General features: G+C 47.9%; 1 protein-coding gene across 3 annotated transcripts in view; it reads right to left on the bottom strand.

The window, feature by feature from the left end:
* Positions 1-18964, bottom strand: part of CDK18 (cyclin dependent kinase 18) — a 49957-nt gene that overhangs the window by 16543 nt on the left and 14450 nt on the right. The window contains exons 2-13 of one of the 3 annotated variants that reach the window (XM_075613766.1): positions 17760-17898; positions 15244-15362; positions 14430-14564; positions 12488-12544; positions 11265-11379; positions 10546-10640; positions 10379-10441; positions 9311-9434; positions 5066-5186; positions 3466-3563; positions 2604-2709; positions 771-813 (exon numbers count right to left, since the gene is read on the bottom strand). In XM_075613766.1, coding sequence (XP_075469881.1) covers positions 771-813; positions 2604-2709; positions 3466-3563; positions 5066-5186; positions 9311-9434; positions 10379-10441; positions 10546-10640; positions 11265-11379; positions 12488-12544; positions 14430-14564; positions 15244-15362; positions 17760-17883 — 1200 coding nt within the window. In that variant the 5' untranslated portion in view covers positions 17884-17898. Of the gene's footprint in view, positions 1-770; positions 814-2603; positions 2710-3465; positions 3564-5065; positions 5187-9310; positions 9435-10378; positions 10442-10545; positions 10641-11264; positions 11380-12487; positions 12545-14429; positions 14565-15243; positions 15363-17759; positions 17899-18964 lie in introns of those variants that run through there. The other 2 variants (XM_075613767.1, XM_075613768.1) reach the window with 2 other exon arrangements.

Genomic DNA, 18964 nt, shown 5'->3' with positions numbered 1-18964 from the left:
TCACTGTCCTCTCTGTGTCTGTCACTGTCTCTCTGTGTCTGTCACTCCCCTCCTGTCTGTGTCTGTCACTCCCCTCCTGTCTGTGTCTGTCACTCCCCTCCTGTCTGTGTCTGTCACTCCCCTCCTGTCTGTGTCTGTCACTCACCTCCTGTCTGTGTCTGTCACTCCCCTCCTGTCTGTGTCTGTCACTCCCCTCCTGTCTGTGTCTGTCACTGTCCTCCTGTCTGTGTCTGTCACTGTCCTCCTGTCTGTGTCTGTCACTGTCCTCCTGTCTGTGTCTGTCACTGTCCTCCTGTCTGTGTCTGTCACTGTCCTCCTGTCTGTGTCTGTCACTGTCCTCTCTGTGTCTGTCACTGTCCTCTCTGTGTCTGTCACTGTCCTCTCTGTGTCTGTCACTGTCCTCTCTGTGTCTGTCACTGTCCTCTCTGTGTCTGTCACTGTCCTCTTTGTGTCTGTCACTCCCCTCTGTGTCTGTCACTGTCCTCTCTGTGTCTGTCACTGTCCTCTCTGTGTATGTCACTGTCCTCTCTGTGTCTGTCACTGTCCTCTCTGTGTCTGTCACTGTCCTCTCTGTGTCTGTCACTGTCCTCGCTGTGTCTGTCACTGTCCTCTCTGTGTATGTCACTGTCCTCTCTGTGTCTGTCACTGTCCTCTCTGTGTCTGTCACTGTCCTCTCTGTGTCTGTCACTGTCCTCTCTGTGTCTGTCACTGTCCTCTCTGTGTCTGTCTGCTCATTTCCTGTCCCCCTGGATGCCACCTCACACACTCACCAACAGGAGGCTGCTCAGTAAATCGATCCCCTCAGAATCCAGCCTGAAAGAGACCAGAAGAGTTTCTGTGAGGGATCATTAGAGTGTTAGCTCAGCAGCCCGCTGGGAATGGTTTCACAGTGCTTTGTACTGGGGGGCATTAGAAGGTGATGTTCTGCAGATGTGGCAGGAATAGGGTACTTATGGAGTGATGGCATGAAGTACAAAACCGGCTGCAAGCTCCAGGAAACCCTGCAATACTGTTAGATGATATATAAAGTTCATATATGCTTTAGCAGGGCATCCGGGTAATAGGCACTATATATAAGAGAAGTATATAGGGAGTACACGACAGAGATGGTTCCCACAATAAGAAGCCAAATGAGACTAGGAACTAGAATATAAAGTCTCCTAGGCAAAACTTATACTGCATCCAATAAACTCTCAAGTCGTGATGTTACCAGTGTGGAGTAGGCAAAAAATACTCCGTATGAATCACCGTCTCCCTCTCCTCATGGCCACGCAGTGCTTGTGTGAAGCCTGTGCGTCCCGTAGCAGCGTCTCTCCGATCAGCATAACTCCAACGAAAAACAGAAGATCAGAACGGCAGCAGGTCCTGCAAACGCGAAACTCCCAGCCAAGGAGTAAATTGAATTAAAAAAACTCTTATTTAAACTACATTAAAAAAAATGGACATCCACAAACAAAAATAGCTCCTCCTCCCACGCGTTTCACGCAGTCAATGGCGCTTTCCCAAGGAGGACAGACACAGAGAGGACAGACACAGACAGGACAGTGACAGACACAGCGAGGACAGTGACAGACACAGACAGGACAGTGACAGACACAGAGAGGACAGTGACAGACACAGCGAGGATAGTGACAGACACAGAGAGGACAGTGACAGACACAGAGAGGACAGTGACAGACACAGAGAGGACAGTGACAGACACAGAGAGGACAGTGACAGACACAGCGAGGATAGTGACAGACACAGACAGGACAGTGACAGACACAGAGAGGACAGTGACAGACACAGAGAGGACAGTGACAGACACAGCGAGGATAGTCACAGACACAGAGAGGACAGTGACAGACACAGAGAGGACAGTGACAGACACAGGGAGGATAGTGACAGACACAGCGAGGACAGTGACAGACACAGAGAGGACAGTGACAGACACAGAGAGGACAGTGACAGACACAGAGAGGACAGTGACAGACACAGAGAGGACAGTGACAGACACAGAGAGGACAGTGACAGACACAGAGAGGACAGTGACAGACACAGAGAGGACAGTGACAGACACAGCGAGGATAGTGACAGACACAGAGAGGACAGTGACAGACACAGAGAGGACAGTGACAGACACAGCGAGGATAGTGACAGACACAGCGAGGACAGTGACAGACACAGAGAGGACAGTGACAGACACAGAGAGGACAGTGACAGACACAGAGAGGACAGTGACAGACACAGAGAGGACAGTGACAGACACAGAGAGGACAGTGACAGACACAGTACTCCTTGAGAAAGCGCCATTGACGGGGTGAAACGCGTGGGAGGAGGAGCTATTTTTGTTTGTGGATGTCCATTTTTTTAATGTAGTTTAAATAAAAGTTTTTTTATTCCATTTACTCCTTGGCTGGAGAGTTTCGCTTTCGCAGGACCTGCTGCCGTTCTGATCTTCTGTGTTTCATTGTACTTATGGAGTGAGGCCCTGCAGAGCCCTAGCAGCACGTGTATGTGCTGCGAGTGTTTGCCGAGACGCGGTGACAGAGAGATGCGTGTATGTGGATGCGACGCTCTGCAGGACACGTGCATCGTGCCTGCCCATACGCAGCGCTCTGTACCTGGGTGTGTGGTTCTTCAGCGGCTGAGCTCTGTACTGGGGGAAGCTGTACTCCCAGAACTCTTTATTATAGGATATTCCGGGCCATGTCTCTTCTGTGGGGGTCCCTGTAGGGAGGGTGGGGGGTTGGGGGGGGTACAGACACCGATCAGCAACATCTTCACCCGCCTCCAAAGGAGTTATTCTATTAATGAGGTGTCATGCTTTCCGCAGGGATTCTTCCCTGTCTGTGCTGGAGAGTCTATTGCTTTCCCTCCACCCAACCAAATAATGCTGCATTAAATAATGATGCTGAGTATATTAGTAAAGCCATTGCCACAGACCCAGACTGTGTGATAAGGACTCAGCTTTTTCCATGTCAGTGGTTAACCCTTCTATGTCTGAGGGCACGGAAGGGATTGTATGTAATGTTGTATACAGAGGCTGAAGGAGACGCTCAGTAGTAATGTGCTTGCCTTTGAAGTGGGTGAAGACGGTTTGAATCCCAGTATCAGCTCTTCTTGGGCAAATTATTTAATCTCTGTTTACCTCAGGCACCAAACTGTAAGCTCTTTGGGGCAGCGCCTCACTGTGCTCACAATATCCTATCTACATTGCTACAGACACTGTCAGCGCTATATAAACAAACCTATTATTATTGCACAGAGTAATGATGACAGAGAACTTTTATGGGCACATTCACGTGTCAGACAGGTTCCCAAACCTGCTTTACCTCATAAACACTCAGCATACAGTGCTTCCACTGCAGCCAGGGATTCTGGTTAATGACATGCAAATGAGCACTAATGGGTGCAGGTAGCAAAGTGTTAGCATTAGCCAGTGTGCTCTGCCTCGTGTGGTAAGAGAGAGTAATGCAGCCTCACCCAGTAGCCGGAATATGAGGTGCAGCTCCTCCTTTACCGTGGACCCGGGAAACATGGGCCGACCCGTAGACATTTCGTACAGGATGCAGCCCACTCCCCTGCAATGACAGGTCAAAGGTCAGCGGTCAGCTACTAGGGCATTGCTTGCCCGGCTATGGGAGTGAACGGGGTTAATACGAAAATGTGCAGTCCAGTGCTCACAGCAATAAACATGCATCGATGCAAAGCGAGACTGAGTATGACATCACGCAGCTATTGTAATCCTGAGTCCCACTTCAAATGTAAATTATTTTCCTTTTAGAAATCCCCTTAATTTCCCCTCTTTGTCATCCTTATTCCAAACCTCACAGTCGTCTTTTAGGGGTTTTCAGTCCCAGAAAAAAATATATGCATACGGAACAATTTTAGCTGGGCGTCTTAAATATGGCTACCATTGTGAATTATCTAAGAAATGCCTGATAATGTACCTTACATCTCCGATGCTTTCCTATCTCACCTTTAATGGTGCAATCCCACTTATCCAACCACATAAAACTGCCTTTTGTAAATAATTTAGCAAACCAATTAGTTTTCTTAAACTAAGCTAACCGTGCTACACGCAAAGATGTCTCTGATTTTGTTTCCCTGGAAATTAATGACAAATTGCATCTCTTCTGGCTCTCTAAGTAGGGGACGGGTTGTCAATCAAAAGTTTTCTTTACTCTTAGCCCACCCTGTCCTTATCAGAGCCAATAAAGATAAGAGTTGGGAGCGTTGCAGGGGATTTGCCTGTGAAAACTTGTTGAACAATCAGTGACATCAGACAAAAGGGAGCAGCTAGAGGAAATCAAACCCTTCCCAAGTCTCAGCTCCCCATGTTTACAAATTAACGTTAAACACTGATTTGAAATACTGTCAGAAATAGTGTGTCAGATTTTGGTTTAAAAAAAAGTCATCAGTCACCCTGATGTGACTCAAACATGTCACTGCCATTAGTACACTTTGCTCCTAGGAGATTCTGACCCTTAACCATGTCACTGCCATTAGTACACTTTGCCCCTATGCGGGACTGACCCCTTAACCATGTCACTGCCATTAGTACACTTTGCCCCTATGCGGGACTGACCCCTTAACCATGTCACTGCCATTAGTACACTTTGCTCCTAGGAGAGACTGACCCCTTAACCATGTCACTGCCATTAGTACACTTTGCCCCTAGGGGGGACTGACCCCTTAACCATGTCACTGCCTTTAGTACACTTTGCACCTAGGGGGGACTGACCCTTTAACCATGTCACTGCCTTTAGTACACTTTGCACCTAGGGGGGACTGACCCCTTAACCATGTCACTGCCATTAGTACACTTTGCCCCTAGGGGGGACTGACCCCTTAACCATGTCACTATCATTAGAAAATGTTGGCACTAGGAGGGATTGTCCCTTTAACCCTTCTCCTGCCAGAGGAACACGCTTCAGTTGCTGGCAGCAAAAGGGTTAAGCTGTCTCCCCTTTTTGGAAGGGAAACCACAATCCAGAGCTGGTTCCCCGTCACTGCCCTTTGCCCGTGCAGCTGAGATATGCCCACTCCCTCCCTGGCACCCAGCCCCTGTGCCCGCACTCACCACATGTCGAGGGGCGTGCTGTATTCGGTGGATCCTAGCAGCACGTCTGGAGGTCGGTACCACAATGTCACCACTTCATTGGAGTACGTCTTGGTGGGCACTGACTTGGCCCTGGCGAGGCCTGGGTGGGGCGGGGGGTGAGGAGTTAGAGTATGCCTACTGCTTGTATCACCCGGCATAGCAGCCCAGACACATTGTAACGTGGCAGTGAAGTCAGGCTGTGGCACCCGCAGTGGTTGGGAATCGTCCTGTTATATCTCAGCGATCCTAAATGCCCATTATTTGGGGATTCTTGTACAATATAAAATAGTCTGACTTCAAACGGGGAATCTCCCAGCCTGTCTGAGAAAGGGGCCTTAAAGCAGCAGTCCAAGCGGCCGGGTTTTTTTACATTTCATTTCCCCCCCCTTTAATATGTGCTTTAATACAATCCACACAATGATAAGTAATTAGCGAAGTTTCCGATCGATCCGTTCTCCTGTGATCGATCGGCGAAGATTCGGCTCAGGGGTTCACTAAATGGCTGTTAGTGCAGCAGAAGTGGACCAAAGTTGTGTGGGGGAGATCATGTGACCAGGCAGCCACTAGATACAATTGGTGCACTGCTAGAGAGGGCAGGGCTCAAAAAAGGGGTGTGCCACGGCTTGTGTCAGAAGAGGAAGGGGATATGACTTTGTAAATGGTTGCTATAGAAATAACAAATGCTTGTTAACATAATAATACATTAAAAATGTTATTCAGAGTTGTTTTTAAAAAATGCTACAAGTATTTCCTCATAGCACAGAACTGATTTATTAAAAAATAAAACATGTAGTATATTGGAAGAAGCGTATATCCCAGCGCGTGAAATGGTGCCATAAATAAGAGCCACTGTTCTCTAGAGGTTAGTTGTATTCCAAGAAGCCCGCAAAGGAAGAGTGTATCATTTCAATAAATGTAATCTAATAAAAGACAATAATAAAAACAAACAAAAAATATACTCATCAAGTATATCCCAACTGGGTGCAAGCTTAACCAAAAAATATAGATAACCAAAAGCAATAAAAATTTAAATAACCTAACAAGTGCTGGATTATTGTATGCTGTGTAGCAAAGATACAGAAATGTAATATAAACCCGCAGAAATGTAATATAAACCCGCAGAAATGTAATATAAACCCGCAGAAATGTAATATAAACCCGCAGAAATGTAATATAAACCTGCAGAAATGTAGTATAAACCCGCAGAAATGTAATATAAACCCGCAGAAATGTAATATAAACCCGCAGAAATGTAATATAAACCCGCAGAAATGTAATATAAACTCGCAGAAATGTAATATAAACCCACAGAAATGTAATATAAACCCTCAGAAATGTAATATAAACCCGCACAAATTTAATATAAACTCGCAGAAATGTAATATAAACCCGCAGAACGAAATGTAATATAAACCCGCAGAACGAAATGTAATATAAACCCGCAGAACGAAATGTAATATAAACCCGCAGAAATGTAATATAAACCCGCAGAAATGTAATATAAACCCGCAGAAATTTAGTATAAACCCGCAGAAATGTAATATAAACCCGCAGAAATGTAATATAAACCCGCAGAAATGTAATATAAACCCGCAGAAATGTAGTATAAACCCGCAGAAATGTAATATAAACCCGCAGAAATGTAATATAAATCCGCAGAAATGTAATATAAACTCGCAGAAATGTAATATAAACCCGCAGAAATGTAATATAAACCCACACAAATTTAATATAAACTCGCAGAAATGTAATATAAACTCGCAGAAATGTAATATAAACCCGCAGAACGAAATGTAATATAAACCCGCAGAACGAAATGTAACATAAACCCGCAGAACGAAATGTAATATAAACCCGCAGAAATGTAATATAAACCCGCAGAAATGTAATATAAACCCGCAGAAATGTAATATAAACCCGCAGAAATGTAATATAAACCTGCAGAAATGTAATATAAACCTGCAGAAATGTAATATAAACCCGCAGAAATGTAATATAAATCCGCAGAAATGTAATATAAACTCGCAGAAATGTAATATAAACCCGCAGAAATGTAATATAAACCCACACAAATTTAATATAAACTCGCAGAAATGTAATATAAACTCGCAGAAATGTAATATAAACCCGCAGAACGAAATGTAATATAAACCCGCAGAACGAAATGTAACATAAACCCGCAGAACGAAATGTAATATAAACCCGCAGAAATGTAATATAAACCCGCAGAAATGTAATATAAACCCGCAGAAATGTAATATAAACCCGCAGAAATGTAATATAAACCCGCAGAAATGTAATATAAACCTGCAGAAATGTAATATAAACCCGCAGAAATGTAATATAAACCCGCAGAAATGTAATATAAACCCGCAGAAATTTAATATAAACCCGCAGAAATTTCCTGCAGAAATGTAATATAAACCAGCAGAAATGTAATATAAACCCGCAGAAATGTAATATAAACCCGCAGAAATTTAATATAAACCCGCAGAAATTTCCTGCAGAAATGTAATATAAACCAGCAGAAATGTAATATAAACCCGCAGAAATGTAATATAAACCCGCAGAAATGTAATATAAACCCGCAGAAATGTAATATAAACCCGCAGAAATGTAATATAAACCCACAGAAATGTAATATAAATCCGCAGAAATGTAATATAAACCCTCAGAAATGTAATATAAACCCGCAGAAATGTAATATAAACCCGCAGAAATGTAATATAAACCCGCAGAAATGTAAAAGTGCACAAAGTATAAATTTATGTGCACGGGAGCATGAAGAATACTTCTCTAGGCAGCTAGAACCCTACTGAAGAACCACTCTCGTGGTTCTCCCGTGGCAGTGTTTCCTGTTTGTAAAGAGAAATAAATGACACAAATGGTGCAGTACGGTCTGATGGTGGCATTCATTTGTTGATAAGAAAGGGGCAGTTTTACTTAATTAAGATCACCATCAGAACGTATTGCCCCCTTTCTTATTTTTTCGCTTTTCAACCGTGGAAGACTTCTCCTGCAAAGGCCATAACGGGCGTTAGTGATAATGGCACGCAAATGAGACATTATAACAGAGCATATCCACTATAGGGTAACGCGTGGACTTGACGTTACGTTACTTTGGTCATATCTAAACTTGGCGTTACTCACATGCGGACACTGAAATAGACTCGTACACGCGCGAAACGCGTTAGAGATTTGTCTCCACCGCGACTTTTTCTGTTGCGTCAATAAACAATGTTATATTTTGGATGCATTCCCAGCTTCTTTTTCTGCAGCGCTGCGCTTTTTTCTGCTACTTTTGTTCTTAGAGGGTCTGGGTGGGTCTGGGACCCCAGTTAGGAAAGATTTACCTAACATAGCGCTATTGCCCTCTCGTCTTTCTCAACTTGAGCTGCAGCCCTATTTCAGAGTCTGGATCGGAGTGACGTCATGTGACTGGGCGGCAACGCAACGCCGGAATGCTACAATAAGGTGACAGTCAGCCTGTGCTAATGAGATATAGAGCAGCTGTTGTTCTTGCATGTCGTTAGCATTAACCTCAGGGAACACCACAGCCGGATCCTGTTTATGGTAACGTCGGATTTTAACGGAGATCGTGGATCTGGCCGTGCTTTATCCCGTAATGACAGGCACGGGCTTCCAGTGAGAAAGACTCGCTCCCAATGAGAGACGTACCTCTAGTACAGGGGCGGGCAACTCCAGTCCTCAAGGGCCACCGACAGGTCAGGTTTTCAGGATATATCTGCTTCAGCACAGGTGGCTCAATCAGTCCCAGCTTCAGCACAGGTGGCTCAATCAGTCCCGGCTTCAGCACAGGTGGCTCAATCAGTCCCAGCTTCAGCACAGATAGCTCAATCAGTGGCTCAGTCTTTGACTGAGCCACTTGTGCTGAAGCAGGGATATCCTGAAACCCTGACCTGTTGGTGGTCCTTGAGGGCTGGAGTTTCCCACCCCTGATCTAATGAGATAGGTGAGTGAGATTCCCACCTACTGAGGCAGACTTCCCTCCAATGAATGAAACTCGCAGTGAGACTAGACAGACCTCTTCGCTAAGGGAGTAGTAGATACATGGAAGAGACAACAAGCAGAGCATGAGATAGACGCTATATACAAACAACACAGCATGCCTGCGACAGACACAAGTCAGACTGGAAGTTTAGGTATGTAACTAAACCACAGTGATACTCAGCATCATCATACAGACTCTCAAGATATACCCACCAAAGTCTGCCAGCTTCAGCTCCCCCTTCTCGTTGATCAGGAGGTTTTGGGGTTTGAGGTCCCTGTGCAGAATTTTCCTGCGGTGACAGTAGGACAGGCCGCGGAGCAGCTGGAACATGAAGATCTGAGGGCACAGAGAGGGGGGCGTTATCCCCAAAATAGCTGAGGAGCAGACAGACATGGGTCTTACAGGTGCAATCCCACAGGGCTAGCTAAAAAAACAACCCCTTGTAAAGAATTTAACATTAAAATTCCTTCCTTAAACTAATCTAGCCATACTAAAAGAAAAGATTTCGCTGCTGTCATCTTTGTTTTCGAGGGTGGGGGAATTAATTACATTTCTTAGGGTCCACTGAATAGGAGAGAGTGTGTCAATTAAGTGTTTTCTTTACCTCGTCCATATTGGGGGGGGGGGGGGATAATAAAGATTGAGGGAGGGGGGGGGGGATTTGCCGGTGTGAACAACCACTGACCTCAGAGAAAAGGGAGCAGCCAGAGGAAATCAAATTCCTCCCAAGTCTCCGCTCAGCGTCTTTACAGAATGACTTTAAATAATGATTTAATAATACTTGAAGGTTTCAGGTCAAAAGGCATCAATCACCCAGATGTGACACCCTAACCCCTTGAGTGCACCAGAGTGCCACGGCTCCTCCAGCACTCGAGTTCACGTGACCTCTCTGTCACGGATGAGATTGCGTGTTGCGCCCCTGAACGCGATCTCCCCTACAAAAACGAGCAGTAAGATATACGATGTGGTTACTACGTCAGTGGGGTCCTCAGGAGGCCCAGACCCCGTGACGTCCGCCCGTGGGCACTCAAAGGGTTAAACACGTCACTGCCATTAGCACACCTTGTTCCTAGGAGGGACTGACGCCTTTGGGAAAAGTGCGAGAACAAGAAGGGTGAGAGATTCATGGAACATGTGGGGAAGCCCTTCAGGGGTAGTGCATCCATGGAACAGCTTCCCAGCAGCGGAGGTGGAGGATAATACAGTACAGGGGTGTAAAGGTGCTTAGGATAGACACCGTGGGAAGCTAAACATGTCAGATCTCTGGTCTCGCTGCTCACCTTGACGTTATGCATACACATGAGGTTTCCGCAGTTATCCAGGTATTGTTTGAGGTCACTATCCTGCGAGAAGGGGGGGGGGGGAATAAGGGGTTAATATAGCGCAATGCTCTGCGCATTTGCAGCAGCAGCGAAGAGAGCGGGTCCGTGCAGGGTCCCCCTCTTACCAGGTACTCGAAGACGAGGGTGAGGGAGTACTCGGTGTGGATGATGTCATGCAGCGTCACGATGTTGGAGTGCTTCAGGTCCTTTAGAAGGGACACTGTGACAGAGCAGAGGCCAGGGGTCAGGCTGTGAGGTCACTGTGATGTCATAACCTTAGCTCTGGTATAGCAGTCTTTGCACTTCATATGCACCGTCCCCTCAATTCCGGAGCTCATATATGTCCGAACTATACACTTAGATTGCAAGCTCTTCGGGGCAGGGACTCCTTTTCCTAATGTTTGCAGCGCTTATTCCCGTTATGTCTCCAATTATTATGTCACGTGTATACTGCTGTGAAGCGCTGTGTACATGGACGACACTATACAAATGAAGATACACATAGATAAGTGCAGCCACCTCTGGGGTGGAAAGTAACTATAGTGTCTCTCTTCCTCTATGTCCCTTAAGTCACTTATACACCCCTCCCCCCAGTTCTCCCCCTTGGCCTCTCTTTCTCCTCCCGCTTTCTCTCCCTCTCTCCTCTCTCCTATCCCGACTTTCTCTCCCTCTCGCCTCTCCTGAGCCTATCCCGTCTTTCTCTCCCCTCTCCTGCGCCTGTCCTGTCTTTCTCTCCCTCTCTCTCTTTTGTTTCCGCCCCTGTCTTCGCCCTTCTCATCCCCTCTCTCTCTCATTCTCCTTCTCCCGCCCCTGCCCTCCCCTCTCTCCTCCCTGCCCCTCTCACCCTCTCTGATGGCCGTGCACGGCGCTCCCTCCTCATGCTCCAGCCTGATTTCCTTCAGGGCCACCAGGTTGTCCGTCAGTTTGCTGCGCCCTTTGAACACTGTAGCGTACGTCCCCTGCAAGTACAGATTCATCAGACTGACACCCCCCATCCCACCCTCCCCATCATTCTGTGTCTGGGGGGCCTGCAGGGGCTCAGCTAATCTTGTGCCGAGCACTGCCCATGGGACCCCCTCACCCACCAACTTCCAAGTGGGCACAGCCGTGACTATTGCCAGACGTGTCACTGATTTCCTGCGGGTCAACGATTTGGAGTCAGTCTCACTGACCAGTGTCTCAAAGCCTTCCGATAGTCTCTCACTGATAACAATCCGCATTTCCCAGCACGTTTTCCTCTAAAACTCATTGATTTTTGTCCTTGGAGATGACATCTTTATATTTGTGATGTTTCTTGTTCCGTCCGACACAGTGGTAGTCAATGGCTACCCAATGGCTAGTACAACAATGTCTATCTAGCACACTAAATGGCTAGTACACCCAATGACTAAAATACTCAATGGCTAGTACACCCAGTAGCTAGTACACCCAGTGGATATTACACCCAATGGATATTACACCCAATGGCTATTACACCTAATGGCTATTACACCCAATGGCTATTACACCCAATGGCTATTACACCCAATGGCTAGTACACCCAATGACTAGTACACCCAATGACTAGTACACCCAATGACTAGTACACCCAATGGCTAGTATTCTCAATAGCTAGTACACCCTGTAGCTAGTACACCCAATGGATATTACACCCAATGGCTAGTACACCCAATGACTAGTACACCCAATGACTAGTACACCCAATGACTAGTACACCCAATGACTAGTACACCCAATGACTAGTACACCCAATGACTAGTACACCCAATGACTAGTACACCCAATGACTAGTACACCCAATGACTAGTACACCCAATGACTAGTACACCCAATGACTAGTACACTCTTTTATATCCCTGAAGACACAACGCAGCACCCTCTTTAGAGCAATGTATTACTGATCCCCCTGACAACGAAGGGGTCAAAAGCACAGAAATGCACCGGCACCAAATTACTGCTAAATTCAGGACAGTTGGCCACTTACCCACCGCCCCATAAAATCCTTCATCGATACATTGTAACCCTTCTTACCCGCTTCCCTTTGTCTACAACCAGCTCAGCTCTCACCTCTCCCAGTTTGTCCAGTTTGATGTAAGTCTCCAGTTTCCCAAAGCCAATATCCGACTGCGAGACAGAGACACAGACAGGTTAGAACAAGGGCGGCCAACTCCAGTCCTCAAGGGCCACCAACAGGTCAGGTTTTCAGAATATCCCTGATTCAGCACAAGTGGCTCAATCAGTGGCTCCATGGAAGACTGCACCACCTGTGCTGAAGCAGGGATATCCTGAAAACCTGACCCGTTGGTGGCCCTTGAGTACTGGAGTTGGTCCCCCCCTGGGTTAATACGTCCCCCTTCTCCTCCACCGTTCTGTCTGCTGCTTTTATCTCTCACTTGTTTCCTCTATTAGAGTGTAAGCTCTGTGGGCCAGGTGATTCCCGTCTTTCAATAGTTATATCTGCTGCTATCTACAAATGTTTATGTACCCAACATGCATCGGGCACACATTACTTTACACATACATTATGATTACAGTACACAGTAAGGCTTCTTCGACTGAGCCACTGATTGAGCCACCTTTGCTGAAGCAGGGATATGCTTAAAACCTGACCTGTTGGTGGCCCTTGTAGACTGGAGTTGCCCATGGTGAGGGCGGTGGTGAGGGCGGTTGTGAGTTCAGAGGTGAGTACGGGGAGCAGTACACTCCATGCTGTTCAAATGCTACATTCCCAATGTGTGTTTTCAGACTAAGCCCCCAGGTGGCGAGAGGTGGTGTTTGCAGGGGCAGGCTGGGACTATTGTGGGGTTCGGTGTATACCTGTGGTGCGGGGCCTCTTACCATCTCTTTCTCCATCTCTTCCTGTGGGCTCCCTCACCATGGCACCTAACGCGTTGTTATAGCAACGACGTCAAGTTGTCATGGCAATGCAGCGCCATGATGAGGGACCCTGCAGGAAGAGATGCAGGAGAAGATAAGAGAGTTACAGAGACCCCGCACTCTGCCCCGGCAATCAGTTTCATTGTGGTGGGGAAGAGCGCGGGGTCTCTGTAACCGCGGGGGGTCTCTGTTACCGCAGGAGGCCTCTGTCCCCTGCGGGGGGTCTCTGTCAACCGCGGGGGGTCTCTGTCACTGCGGGGGGTCTCTGTAACAGCGGCAGACTGGAGTTGAGAATCCCAGAGTCTGGCCATACTTAAAGTTGCCATCACTCACTTATATACCATGAAATAGGCTCTTCCAGGCTCTGGACGGGTGAAACCCCAGTTAGGTGATGTAACTAACATAGCGTTATTTCCCCTCTCCTCTTTCTCCTATTCGAGGCCCTGGATCGGAGTAACACTGAGACGCTATTACCGCCACGTGATAATAACATGATGTTAATCCGATGTTAATAAGATATGCAGCGTCCATTACATATACTGTAATTAGCTTTGTTGATATGCGTTACCTTCCAGGTAATAATGTCTGTTACTGTTTTAGGTAATACCACATCATGTGCCCTGATTAAACAGAAGCATAGTGTATCTGCCCTTTAGATTGTAAGCTCTATGGGGCAGGAATTCTGCTCCCCTTTGTACCTTCCCTTTAACTTGTGCCTCTTGTATATAGCAAGGCTGCTTTAGATAGGACAGGAGTTCTCAACTCCAGTCCTCAAGACCACCCCAACAGGTCAGGTTTTCAGTCAAGCAGCCTGCTTCAGCACAGCTGGCTCAATCAGTGGCTCAGTTGAAGAGCCTGCTTCAGGACACGTGGCTCAATTAGTGTCTCAGTCTTTGACTGCGCCACTGATTGAGCCACCTGTGCTGAAGCAGGGATATCCTGAAAACCTGACCTGTTGGGGGGGGGGGGAGAAGGGGCTTGGGGAGGAGAACCCCTGCTCTACAGAGATCAGCGCCAGACAGGAGGGACCACTAGGAGCAGGGTTTGTCTAAAGAGCTGGCAATCTATCATTCGATATACACAGAGAGGAGTTCAATGACAACAAGAAGCAGGGCGACGGGGGTTTCCTCACCAGGGATGCCCTCCGCGACTGTCGGCTCAGAGGCTTGGGGTAATCCTGCAGCTCCGGACTCTCCATCTGAAGCTTGTGCAGGAGTCCCGGAGGCAAACGGCAATCCACCGGCAGGGAGAGCCTCTTACTGACGTCCTGCAAGTTAACCACAGGGAGGGCGCCCTTTCACTTAAAAACCAGTGGTTACAGTGAACTGCCGTCCAGCCTGCAGGGGGCGGGGGTAAGGCAAGCACTAAACCCCCCCCGTGCCCGCCCCGATTTCTCATTGGCATTAATTAAAGAGGGACCCCAGTATGCCGCACTCCCTCCCAGGGGCCGCACTCCCTCGTCCCATCACTCCAGGACCATTGCTACAGCTCTCCGTTTGCAAAACAGAGCCGGCAATGCCTCTGGGAATGATGCTGGGGTGACAGGTGTGTGTGTGTGTGTGTGTGTGTGTGCACACGCTTACAGGTGTTGCCATGGCAACATCACAGAATTCCCCATATTGAGAATACGCAGCGTGGCGCCTCTGGCTTGATCCGAGTGCCTTATTGCCTTATCTGCAGCCGATGCTTTGGCAGTGATGGGGACACTCACAGGGTGGAAAGGGGGTTTGGAGGTCAATCGGCAATAGCCCCCGCCCCGCAGTGGGCTGCAGATCCCTCAGGCAGAGAAGGGGTTAAAAGAAGCGGGCCGTTACATTTTTCTAGGCAATTCTCAATAGAATTGTAAGCTTTGAGTTTTGATGACTTTGCCCAGCGTTGCAGCACAGTCTGACAGTGAAGGGGTTAAGCATGCTCCCGCCCCCTCCTCCCCTCAGAGGGTCACCCACCTCCATGGAGAGTCTGCGGTGGGCAGCATTCCTATAAGCCAGCGTAGTGGGGGACAGCGCACCCCCATCTGATGGTGAGAGAGCAGCACGTCCTGGGCTCAGGTGAGAGTGACCCAGGCCTGAGAGAGAGAGTGTGTGAGAGAGAGTGAGAGTGAGAGAGAAACAGGGAGAGTGAGAGATAGATAGAGAGAGAGAGAGAGAGAGAGAGAGAGAGAGAGAGAGAGAGAGAGAGAGAGAGAGAGAGAGAGAGAGAGAGAGAGAGAGAGAGAGAGAGAGAGAGAGAGAGAGAGAGAATGAAGCATTATGTGGAGTAAGATCAGAGGATTAACAGATGTCTTAAAGGGGAAAAAATAGCAGTTTTTCTCTTTAATATATGCAGTGCTGTGTTTTGGACCAGATACATAATCCTGAGAGGCAGATAGAGGGAGAGAGATGGAGAGAGAGAGGGGGGGGGTGGATAGAAAGTGGGAGAGAGGGGGAAAGATGGAGAGAAAGAGGGAGAAAGGGTGAAAGAGGGAGTGGGACAGGGAGGTAGAAAGAGGGAGGGGGAGGGAGAGTGACATAGAGAGATCAAGAGAATGGGTTGGAGAGGGAGAGTAAGAAAGTGGGAAGGAGAAAAGAAGAGAGAGGGAAGGAGGGGGTGAAGGTGAAGGGGGGAGGGAGGGGGTGAAGGTGAAGGGGGGAGGGAGGGGGTGAAGGTGAAGGGGGGAGGGAGGGTGTTGCAGGCCATTCTGGCAGTAAAGATGTAAATGGATAGTAGCATATTGCTTATTAACGGAATAAGGTTTTGGGGTTTTCGGTCCTGTATCTCCCGCAGATAATGAGCATATTTAACGCGCTCCGTCAGTTCCCAGCTCCCCCTGTGTGTGTTTGATGCTCCCCTTGCTCTCGTTATCCCCGCGCCCACGCGCGCAGCTCTGCCCCCTTGCGAGATCCCTCTCTAATTAAGGATCTGTCTCTCAATCCTCTCCCCCGCTGAACATAGTAAAAGCCAATTTATCCGGCGCTGGCACTGCCACCTTCTGCCGGTGTCACTTCTGCATGGTATTTGATGAAGGAAAATGAAAGACCGGTTACTGCCTGAGAGCTGCTGGGAGTTTGGAGGCAGGAGGATGGGACATGATTTAAAGGGTCAGTCCCAAGTAGGACTAAAGTGACCTAATGACAGTGACATATTTATTGGGTTAAAGGGTCAGTCCCACATAGGAGCAATGTGACCTAATGACAGTGACGTGTCTTTTAATTAAAGGGTCAGTCTCACGGTGACCTAATGTCAATGATGTGTTTATTGGGTTAAAGGGTCAGCCCCACTTAGGACCAAAATAACCTAATGACAGTGACGTGTATATTGGGTTAAAGGGTAAGTCACACATAGGAGCAAAGTAACCTGTCAGTGATACATACACCTACACTCACACACATGCACTAATATACATTGACGCACATGCAGTCAGACACTCACACACATGCACTAATATACATTGACGCACATGCAGTCAGACACTCACACACATGCACTAATATACATTGACGCACATGCAGTCAGTCACTCACACTCATGCTCTAATATACATTCACCCACATGCAGTCAGACACTCACACTCATGCACTAATATACATTGACGCACATGCAGTCAGACACTCACACTCATGCACTAATCTACATTCACCCACATGCAGTCAGACACTCACACTCATGCACTAATATACATTCACACTCATGCACTAATATACATTCACACACATGCAGTCAGACACTCACACACATGCACTAATATACATTCACACACATGCAGTCAGACACTCACACACATGCAGTCAGACACTCACACTCATGCACTAATATACATTCACACACATGCAGTCAGACACTCACACACATGCACTAATATACATTCACACACATGCAGTCAGACACTCACACACATGCACTAATATACATTCACACACATGCAGTCAGACACTCACACACATGCACTAATATACATTCACACACATGCAGTCAGACACTCACACACATGCAGTCAGACACTCACACTCATGCACTAATATACATTCACACACATGCAGTCAGACACTCACACACATGCACTAATATACATTCACGCACATGCAGTCAGTCACTCACACTCATGCTCTAATATACATTCACACACATGCAGTCAGACACTCACACACATGCACTAATATACATTCACGCACATGCAGTCAGACACTCACACTCATGCACTAATATACATTCACACACTTGCAGTCAGACACTCACACTCATGCACTAATATACATTCACCCACATGCAGTCAGACACTCACACACATGCAGTCAGACACTCACACTCATGCACTAATATACATTCACACACATGCAGTCAGACACTCACACACATGCAGTCAGACACTCACACACATGCACTAATATACATTCACACACATGCAGTCAGACACTCACACACATGCAGTCAGACACTCACACTCATGCACTAATATACATTCACACACATGCAGTCAGACCCTCACCGTCACTGTGCCGGCTGTTGATTTGGTTATACTGCTCAGTAAATTCTGCCAGAGATTCTTCAATGGTTTCTGTCCGAGGGACGGAAAGAGAGAATCTGCGCTTGAAATTCTTCATCTTGTTCATAACAGGAGGGCGGACCTGTGAGAGTGTAAGAGAAAGTGAGAGAGTGTGTGTGTGAGAGAGAGAGAGAGAGAGAGAGAGAGAGGGGGCTTGTTTGTGCGTGGTGAGAGAGGTAGAAAGAGGGGAGAGAGAAAGAGTGAGAGTGCGTTAGTGAGGGGGGAAGAGTGTGAGGGAGAAGTAGTGAGAGAGCGGGGGAGAGAGAAAGAGAGTGTGTGTGGGAGATAGTGTATGCGTGTGAAAGGGGGGAGAGAGAGTATGTGCGTGTGAGAGACCTAGAGAGAGTGAGAGAGGGGGAAGTGAGACAGGGGGAGCGAGTATGTGCCTGTGAAAGAGAGGTGAAGAGAGAATGAGAGAGGGGGGGAGTGAGAGTGTGAGAGTGTTCGAAAGAGACAGGTGGGGGAGAGCAAGAGAGAGTGTGGGAAGGGGAGAAGAGAGTGTGGGAAGGGGAGAAGAGAGTGTGTGAGAAAAAGGGAGAGAGAGGTAATGTGAGAATGAGATGACAAAGGTGGGGGGGAGAGCCTGTGAGAAAGGTGGGGAGCGGGGGGGGGGGGGGAGCAGACAGAGTTCAGCTTGTGAGCAGAGAGAGAGATCAGCCAGAGAGAGGTGACAGTGCATCAGATAGCGAGGAGCAGAATGAGAGCTAGCCGGCCTGTGCAGCGAGGAGACAAGCAGACTGGGAGATAGCTGTGTGTCAGTGTGAGATAGCTCTACACCAGCCCGGGAGAGGACAGGCTGGTGTGGCGAGGAGCAGTGTGGGAGGCAGTGAGAGGACAGGCTGGTGTGGCGAGGAGCAGTGTGGGAGGCAGTGAGAGGAGCAGTGAGAGGACAGGCTGGTGTGGAGAGGAGCAGTGAGAGGGCAGTCTGGTGTGGCGAGGAGCAGTGTGGGAGGCAGTGAGAGGAGCAGTGAGAGGACAGGCTGGTGTGGCGAGGAGCAGTGTGGGAGGCAGTGAGAGGAGCAGTGAGGGGACAGGCTAGTGTGGCGAGGAGCAGTGTGGGAGGCAGTGAGAGGAGCAGTGAGAGGACAGGCTGGTGTGAAGGAGCAGTGTGGGAGGCAGTAAGAGGAGCAGTGAGGGGACAGGCTGGT

The sequence above is a fragment of the Ascaphus truei genome, chromosome 9, assembly GCF_040206685.1.
Source record: "Ascaphus truei isolate aAscTru1 chromosome 9, aAscTru1.hap1, whole genome shotgun sequence".
NCBI lineage: Eukaryota > Metazoa > Chordata > Amphibia > Anura > Ascaphidae > Ascaphus > Ascaphus truei.
This window is presented reverse-complemented; position numbering and strand designations above follow the sequence as displayed.